The 9,939-nt window shown below is 33.6% G+C and overlaps 1 protein-coding gene across 1 annotated transcript; it reads right to left on the bottom strand.

Moving 5' to 3' along the window:
* Positions 1–8,440: 8,440 nt before the first annotated feature.
* LOC120125616 (probable mannitol dehydrogenase) lies at positions 8,441–9,495 on the bottom strand. The gene is made up of 3 exons (XM_039144004.1): positions 9,002–9,495; positions 8,770–8,923; positions 8,441–8,702 (listed from the first exon to the last, which is right to left on the bottom strand). The coding sequence occupies exons 1-3, from the start codon at positions 9,305–9,307 to the stop codon at positions 8,497–8,499; spliced, it is 666 nt and encodes a 221-aa protein (XP_038999935.1). The 5' UTR covers positions 9,308–9,495; the 3' UTR covers positions 8,441–8,496.
* Positions 9,496–9,939: the final 444 nt, after the last annotated feature.

Raw genomic sequence — 9,939 nt, 5'->3', positions numbered from 1 at the left:
TTAGCCCCAAAAATCCCCGAAGAGATTTTAAGTTTTGAGGAATTGGCCAATTTTTCATAGCAGCAATTTTTAATGGATCAGTGGAAACCCCTTGAGCATTAATAATATGTCCTAAATATTCTACTTGTGGTTGACCAAAATAACATTTACTCCTCTTAGCATATAGCTGATGTTGTGTCAATATTTCCAAAACTCTTCTCAAGTGTAGTGCATGAGCAGACAATGTAGTGTTGTACACTAATATATCATCAAAAATACCAGAACAAACTTTCGCAAATAGGGAGTGAACAGATTATTCATAAGAGATTGAAATGTAGCAGGTGCATTAGTAAGACCAAAGGGCATTACCTTGAATTCAAAATGTCCATGATGAGTGCGAAAGGTAGTTTTGTAGATGTCTGTAGGCTGAATTCGAATCTGCCAATAACCAGACCGTAAGTCCAACTTAGAAAAATAGGCTGCTCCATGTAATTCATCTAATAAATCCTCCACCACTGGTATTGGAAACTTATTTTTTACTGTCTGGTTGTTTAATTGTCTATAATCGACGCAAAATCTCCAAGAACCATCCTTTTTCTTAACAAGTAAGCAAGGTGAGGCAAAAGGGCTCTTGCTTACTTGAATGACAAAAGCTGCTAGCATATCAGAAATTTGTCTTTCCACCTCTGCTTTTTGATGATGTGGAAATCTGTAAGGCCGCAAATTGACCGGGGCTGCACCCAGTTTAAGTGTAATTGAATGGTCATGTACTCGTTTAGGAGGTAATCCTTTAGGTTCATCAAAAACTCCTGCAAATTCTGCTAATAATGGTTGTAGCTCATGAGGCACCTGCTGCTCCTCAATTTCCATAGTTAAGACATAAATTTCTCCCAATAAATCTGGATCCTTGGCAGTAATCTTTTGCATTTTGTCATTAGAAACTATTTTCATAAGGAATGGTGCTTGATGTCCTTGAATAGATAGTTGGTGTCCCTTCTTCTCAAAGGTAATAGTCATAGCATTAAAATCCATAAGGATTGGACTATATTTGCGCATCCAATCAACTCCAAGAACCATATCACTGCCTCCCAGATTAAGTACCCGAAAATCATGAAAAAACTGATGGCCTTGCATAATCCAACATAACTGATTGCTCTTAGTTGAACTGAATAATTTCTCACCATTAGCAACTGTAATGGCTAGTGGTTGAGTTGAAACTAACTCAGTACCAGCTTTAGCCCACTTAGGAGTGATAAAGTTGTGCGTGTTGCCACTGTCAATAAGAATATTGAGAGGTTTGCCCTTGACCAAGCCTTGAATTCTAATTGTAGTATATCCAATGTTACCTGTGAGAGCATTGACTGAAATTTCCAGGTTCTCATCTTTATCATTTGAATCTCCCAAAACCTCATCTGTTATGACTGCATCTTCCTGGTTATCCACTTCCTCCATAACATTCAATTGTCTTAACTTGCATTGGTGGCCTGGTTGAAATCGTTCACCACATTTGTAACATAAATTATTCAATCTGCGATACTCCAGCAAATTGTTCTTGTTAGGAGGATTTGGTAGAATTTTCTGTGTTGTTGTAATAGCAGCAGGTCTATTAAAATTTGTTTGGGTGGGATAAGGTGGGAATCTTGAATTTTGTTTCTGTCTTTTGCTTTCAAACTCCATTGAAATCTCATATAATTTTGCCTGCCTGCAAGCTTCAGTGACTTCTTTAGATTAAGAGCTTTGACCCTATGTTTCAACTCCTCCTTCAGTCCACTTATGAAAATGGACACAAAAATTCCTCCCCCAAGGTTGGGTTCTGCATTAGAATGAAAGGTTTCAGCTCTTCAAATCTCACTTGGTATTCTTTCACTGTTCCTTTTTGAATTAGCTTACTAAATTCCTATATGACATCTGCATACTTCATATCACCAAATCGATGACATAAGTCTGCTTCGAACTCATGCCAATGTACTCGATTTTTTTGCATGATATAACCATCAAACCATGATTCAGGTTTTCCCTCTAAATATATGGCAGCTAACTCAACTTTTTGCTATTCAGGAATTCCAAAGAGATGAAAGAACTTATGACATTTTTGCACCCAGCCCCTTGGATTAGTTCCATTAAAATTCTTTAGCTCTACTTTAGGCCTAGGAAGTATAAATCCAGTGTTTCCTACTGCCCCTCCCTGAACAATTTTGTCCCCATTATTATCCTTTGTTTGATTTTCCATCCTCATTTTTGATTGATCCATTTGTAACTCATAGGGTTTAGATTTAAGGATACCTGGTTCATCCATATTGTACAAGAATCTGGACTTATCATTAATAACTGTAACCATCACCGGTTTCTTTCCATCAACCTTAGTTGGAGTAGGCGTAGCAGTCTGCTCCTTTTCTGAGCTTGCCATGTCTTGCTCATCATTCCTCCCCGTTAATATTCGTAATACTTGTTCTATATAGGCTTGATTGGTGTTCATCTTCGATTCCAGACTGTTTAGACGGTTGTTTTGCTCCTCCCACCATTTTGGAGGTTTTGTTTCATCATTGACGTTTTCTACCCTTTTTGATAAATCTTCAATCTGATGCTGAATGGCAGTAAGTTCAGCCAACTTTGCCATAGCTTGATTCTTTCTTTGTTTTCCCAGTTTGCTAATGCCAGGAAATTAAGCTCTGCATACCAATTGTTATAAACTGAAGAGAATAGAAAAGGAAAAATCGAAGGAATAAAGATTTTAGAAGAAGAAAAGCAGGGAGATTTCATAAATCAGAATTTCATTCATTCATCAGGTATCTTTTTCATTCCTTAGTACACAGTTTTATTTGATTACAATGTACTATAGCAAATAGAAAGAGGACAATTGTATAACTAATTCTCTAACAAACTCCTTGCAGCTGAATATTTTCCTCCTTTGGGTTGATAGCTGGATCCACGTCTGAGCCCATCTCCTCTGCCCAACTCTTCTTCTGCTGCCTCTCCAGGTAATTTCCTTCAACCCTCTCATTAGAGATTGAAACCCTAATTCCCTTATCTCCTTTCTCTCAATCCCTAATTACTCGTCCATTTCCCCCAATTCCCTCGCTTCAATTCTAATCTCCTCGTCCTGGTCTTCTCTTGCAACCATGACAATATCTTTCATATCTTTTAGTTTTCTCCCATTGGCAACCCTTTCATCTTTTTTTCTTTGTTTATCGGTGGTAGCACCAACTTTAATATTGGTTGTCGACCGCCGATATTTTTTATTGTCATTTTATTTTCTCTTGTTTTTTTAGTTTCAATAAGTTTGTCTGTATGTGTAACACCCCCAATCGTATCCGACCCAGATACGAGTATAGGTGTCACATTGACTTTTCAAACTTTGACTCTTGACAAAATTCAAAGAAAATTTAAACATTTCATTAAAGTAAAAGCGGTTTAGTTACATAAACTGACCACAATAACCAAAATCAATCAGAGCATACTTAATTCAACCAATTAGTACAAGCCAACTATACTCAAAATAACCAAAAACATTTAAATCCTCTATTTTCTGATCTGAAATTTTGTAAGGGAGATGCTGACATGTATTGCTCCTCACAGCTTCTATATTCACTTTCTGTAACCTGCGTGTGAAACACTCACACGCTAAGTCGATGACTTAGTGAGGCATAAAGAAAACACATCTAATGGAATTCATACCCACTAATCATGCATGACTGTTTTATGCTATCAAATTATACAACTCAATTACATATACATCAACATATATTCATGTATATTATGTAACAGATACCATAACCCCTATCACACATATATCATATCATGCAATTCATATCACACATACATATCACACATATACATATATCACATACATTGTTCTCATATCACCAACCTGTTTATCCTTACTAATTCCCTTGTCATTACTTCAATTCCTTCATATGAGCATATAATGAATATAAACATATTATATATATTTTAATATGCCACAAATCATTACTAATTTCTATAATCATATAATACATAAATGCATAGCATCTCATATCACCATGACATATATGCACTTCTACCATGTCACGAGAAATACACATATCATTATATCAAATTGTGTTCTCTTTTCAAAGCCCATGTACACATGTAAGAACTATATATATGTGAGTCTATAGAGGTTGTGCACTATGCTGTCACCACAGCTCGTATAATTGCACCGAAGTGCCACGTAGAATTGCACCGGAGTGCCGCGTAGAATTGCATCGTAGTGCCATATAATAATGTCCATAAGGACCACATATCATTCCTTAAGAATCATATACATATACTAGGGATCAAGTATGTGTCTCACCAGACTTCACACATGTTCCAAAGAATACATATATGTCCCGAAGGACCACATATCATTCCTTAAGAATCATATACATATGCCAAGGATCAAGTATGTGTCTCAACAGACTTCACACATGTTCCAAAGAATACATATATGTCCCGAAGGATCGCGTAGACCCTCGACTCTTGGTATGCCAACTATACCCCTAGCTCTCATGACACATAACATGGGCATTAATATTTATGTTAACATACATTCACATATACACATAGTCATGTAGTTCTTTCACATAGCTATCATATAAATCACATATCCTATATACATATAAACACATAGTTCACTTACGCGTAGAACATTTCCATATAATGGCATAGTCATATAATATTTCATATAACATATATTTTTGCTTTCATATATCTCATATCATGTATCATATCTTGTGATCATATAATCATGTTACTTATAATCACATAACTTCTACTCATAGGGTTCATCATCATTAAACTTAGTTCCCTTTTTCATATCATCATACATTTATATATTCTTATATGTCCTATCAATAACCTATAAACTTACTCATATTCTCATATATCATATTTTAATATAATTTGTATAGTAATACTCTATAATTGTATCATATAATGATTTTACCCAAGTACTCCTTTATAAAGTTTATATTACAGGTTCAATTAGTATCATTCTATCCTATAAATAATTTCCACTTATTTTATATCATTTTCCTTTTCCACTCACATAAACCATCTATTTATTTAGTTCAATTTCTCATGACTTCCACAATACTCTTTAATAAAACTTTGTAGCTCTTCACTTTAATACATAAACCATAGTTTCCTTTAATTTATCAATCTTCCCTATATAACTTATGTATCCTTATTTATGCCCTCGAATTTATACTATTCTCTTAGAGTCTCCTAACATTTCTCGTATAATCACTTATACCATATCATATGACTTATACTTGATTATTTTATTCTCTCGTGTTCATTTCATTTCTTATGACTCTATCATATAACTTATTCCATGTTTTTCCATTATTACATAATAAAGTTTTACATAAATCATATAGCATATACAAAGCATATCATTATCTTTAGTCATGCATACATACAATCAATGTAATACATATAATCACATATAATTATAACAACACATAATCATGTCCATGACTTCATGCATATTACTCTAGGAAATAGACTCATCGCAAGTCTTATTTCCATTAACACTACATATCACTAGTATGCACTCACCTTGGCCTCACTAGTCAATTTCCAATCTCTTATCTTTCCTTGATCGATCTTACTTGCAAATGTTCCGGAATTGCTTTACGCGCAGAATCTACATAAATGTACATTTTGAGGCAATCATTAGATACCTACACCTTGTAATTGGATACTAGCAACTTAAACGAACTTATTAAACTAATATTCACATTTTTCCTTTAGGGGGAATCGATTCCCTCCTGTGGGGGAATCGGTTCCCCTATGAGATTCTGGAATTTCTGGTTCGCTTGAGGGGTATCGATTCCCCATTGAATGGGTACTGATTCCCTTGAATGGGTACCGATTCCACTTGCCCAAAATCATATTTTCAGCACGAAATTTACTCATTTCATCTTAAACACTTCATATTTCAACCTCTTTTATACTAAACTCAAACACACACACTTAAGCCCATTTGTACTCATTTAATCCATCTTAATTCTCAAAATCCTCTCCTCTTAATGAAATTCAAGAATTATACCCAAATTTCAACATGCTCTAAATTTCTTTCTGTCACTTCAAATCTCTTAATTCAACTATTGACAAATCAAATTCACTTAAAATTCAACTTATCAACTTTATTTCAAGATTTCATTCAAAAACTCAAAATCTTTAATCTCTCCTATACCTTTCATCTTGTTGTTTTAGAACCAATTAAGCTTTCCTTAAGCTTAATTACCATCCAATGATCAAAACCCAACCTTTAGTTGAACAAATAATCAACTAATGAAGAAACTTACCTTTGCCCTTGAGCTCTTACGGAGGAGAAAGAAGAAAGGAAGAGAGATGAAATGTTTTACTCTTCCACGTTTCAATCTCCTATTAAAGGGGATAAAAATATCTTTATTGTCAAATGACCATTTTGCCCTTTACTACTTTGGATAATTACTAAAAACTTCAGGGATTATCTCCACATAAATCATTGAACGTTTCAACTTTTCCACTTTAATCACCAAATTCTAAATTTTACAATTTAGTCACTAACCCATAATTTGGGATGTTACAGTATGACACATTTTCTTTTGCCTTTTGGCACGTTTTTCAGCCGTTTGGTCGTAGTTTTCTTTTTCTAAGGGTTGAATAGAAATCGCTACAACTGATCAAGATGGTGTTATCTGTTATATTATTGATCTTTCATACTTTGGACCCTCGGATTGGATTTGGTACCCGTTATATATTCATGGATAGATTTTCACGTCTCTTAAGTCTGATTTGCGGATTATCGGTGGTCTTTCAGTAGCTTGATCTCTTTTTGTAGTTCGTTTGTGATGCGGTCAGATCTGCTTGTATCTATCTTTGTTCAAGTTTCTTGGTTAGATTTTAATCTTTAATTGTATTGTCATTATGTGATCTTAAGTTGATAGTTTTGTTTCAATGATTATAGGAAATTATCCTAATTATATACCTAATTTACGATTATAATTGTAAGTCTTTATTGTAATTTAGGATATTTTTATTTTGAATAAATTGGTAATTTCTTTAAAAAAAACAATTAGAATGAATATTAAATGTAAACGTTTGTTACACAAGATGAATTTTAGACATATATATACATATATATATATTAATCTAAGGTGATTATAAATAGTATTTGTTTTAAAACATGTCAACTATTTGATAATGAAAGTTCAAACACATTTACGATCTTTAGTGTTTAAACGACCTTTAAAAATAACAATCATTCATTTAATCACTAATATAACTTAGTTCGAGCATGATAAATTCTATTATTACTAATTAAACTTGCAAGAGATGTATATAATACATGATTTAAGCTCATTTATTAATTAAATGTTATTACATATAATTATATACATCCTCCGAATATTGTGCTGACAAAAACATATTTTTGTTCAGCTGTAAAAGTGAAAATTATATAATTTTTTTATTACTCTCTTTGTCCTATTAAATCTATTTTTTTTTTAATTTTAATTCATTATTATTTAAAGGTTATTATTAATAAAAATATGAAAAATATATTTTACAAAATTTAAATCAAATAATTTTTAAATATAATATATAAATTTATTTTTTTAAATATTTAAAATTTTTACTTTTAATAAGTTAATAAAAATATATTTGATAAGACAAAGAGGAATATAAAATTTCAAATATTATACTATAGTGTATTTTAAAAAGGGGTACGACGTCATAGATCTTTTGGTATATCAGCCTCCATGTCATCTTAGAGTTTCGGGTAGTTAAATGGCCTGGAGCGGATGTAATGGGCCAGAGGCGGCTATCCAACAAATTTTACTATAATTTTAAAATTTTAATTTCTTCCCTCCAAATTTTTAGAAAATTTACTTGAAAATTCATATTTTAAATATTAATATATATTTAAGATATCAAATTTAAACTATAAATATCTTTACATATATTTTTAAACTTTTGTCCATAGCAGAATATGTTAATAAATGGAGAGTAGTAGTTTTAGTATAAATTGTATAATCTTCCATTATAGAATTGCGATTTATTAAAATTTGAATATCCACGTTCCAATGTATGTTTTTCGTACGATAAAAAGAAAGTACGGGTGAAATTCGTCACAGAAAAAAGGGGAAATAAAAATAATTGATGTTAATAAAAGGGGGAAATAAAATAATTGAATTTAGTATTAATATAAACGATAAAATAATTGAATTTAATAAATGAGCTACTTTTTATTTAATTTAATGAAAAATAAAAAATTAAAGTCTAAAAGAATTAAAAAAAATATTAAAGGCTAAATTGATACTTTTTAAAAAGGAGTTAAAGTTATAACTATCATTAACTTCAAATTATATCTTAAATATTTTGTAATAATTTATTATTTTAATCGTAATCCGTAGCAGTCAGCCTTAGCGACAATCCAAATTAAAACAAAAGTAATAGTATTACATGATAATATTTGGAGTGGTATTTTGGCTATTGGTTTGGTAGTAATAGTGAGGAAAAACTTCAATAAGTGGCCCTCAAAGTGTTCCCAATGTCAATGACGAAACGGTATTTGACATCAGACTTGAGAAGGCGTTGCATGGCAGTGTTCACATACTCCATGGCTACAACTTCAATGTCTGGTTTTACGTTATGTTTAGCTGCGAAGTCAATCATCTCTTGAGTCTCCTTCATCCCTCCGGTCAAGCTCCCTCCCACCACTTTCCTCCCTGCACCCAAAGTTTAAGGACATTATCTATCTCATATCACTTCACCAAAACATATGTACTCTTTTACCTTGGAGCAAAGGAAAAACAGGTAAATCTAGTGATTTCTCCGGAGCACCAAGAAGAACAAGCTTTCCGTTAGACTTCAACAGCCCAAGCAATGGCAGCAGAGGGTGTTCAGCTGATACTGTGTCGATGATTCCATCCAATGTGCCAGTGGAACCCTATACACAAAATAAGCTACTTACAGATTAACTTATATTAAGAATCCTTTGATCAAAAGAAAAAGTATGTAAACTAACCTGGAGCTGATCGTGGTCTCCGCCGCTGACCAAAAACGAATCAGCACCAAGATTTTCTAGAGCTTCCTTCTTTTTACTAGAGGAGGTGCTTATCACTGTAACTTTGGCTCCCATCGCCTTGGCGAATTTCACTGCAACATGACCAAGTCCACCCAGTCCAACCACGCCGATATGCAAACCAGGCTTATCAAGTCCATAATATCTCAATGGACTATACACCGTAACTCCAGCGCAGAGCAGTGGAGCAGCAGCATCAAGAGGCAACTTCTCAGGTATGCGGACGATAAAGTGTTCATCCGCAACCATAGTGTTGGAGTAACCTCCATATGTAACAGTTCCATCATGATATTTGGCCCCATTAGTCAGTATACTTTTGGGGCAGTAATTCTCAAGATCTTCTTTGCAGCTATCACAGGCACGGCATGACCCACTATATACCCAACGCCAACTCGATCTCCCACTTTGTACTTTTGGACCTTATTTCCCACCTCGCTCACTTCACCAACAATCTCATGCCTGCATGAGACGATGAATATACAAAATAATCATGTGATTTCATTTCAAATATCAAACAAGTGAAAAACATACCAAGACGAAAGGGGTAAACGGAGGTTCCCCATTCATTCTTGGCCATATGAACATCAGAATGGCATATCCCACAGTAAAGCACCTTGAATGCTACATCCTTTTCACCTGTTGCCCTCATGTGTAAATATATATCAACAATCAAGCAAAATCTTGGAAGATCGAATATGGGCAACTGGTTCACAGTTGGATTGATGATGAAAAGTTGATTTTTTTTAAAATGCACCTTCTGGAAAATTTGAAGGGGATAAAACACCGGAACTGTCTCTGGCTGCCCATCCAAAAGCCGTTGGGGTGTTCTTTTTCTGGCACCGTTGTTATCGTCGGATTCATAATTGTTTGATCTGTTAGTT

The sequence above is a fragment of the Hibiscus syriacus genome, unplaced genomic scaffold (assembly GCF_006381635.1).
Source record: "Hibiscus syriacus cultivar Baekdansim isolate YM2019G1 unplaced genomic scaffold, ASM638163v2 tig00110435_pilon, whole genome shotgun sequence".
NCBI classification, from domain to species: Eukaryota; Viridiplantae; Streptophyta; class Magnoliopsida; order Malvales; family Malvaceae; genus Hibiscus; species Hibiscus syriacus.
Note: the sequence above shows the minus strand (reverse complement) of the source record. Positions and strands in the feature narration are given on the sequence as shown.

Excerpts from the sequence above, each read along its gene's own strand:
- LOC120125616 (XM_039144004.1), bottom strand. The coding sequence starts at position 9,307 with ATGGTTGCGGATGAACACTTTATCGTCCGCATACCTGAGAAGTTGCCT. Across the intron at positions 8,924-9,001 it reads GAGACCACGATCAGCTCCAG|GGTTCCACTGGCACATTGGA; the intron begins GTTAGTTTACAT and ends TTTTGTGTATAG. Across the intron at positions 8,703-8,769 it reads TGTTTTTCCTTTGCTCCAAG|GGAGGAAAGTGGTGGGAGGG; the intron begins GTAAAAGAGTAC and ends CTTTGGGTGCAG.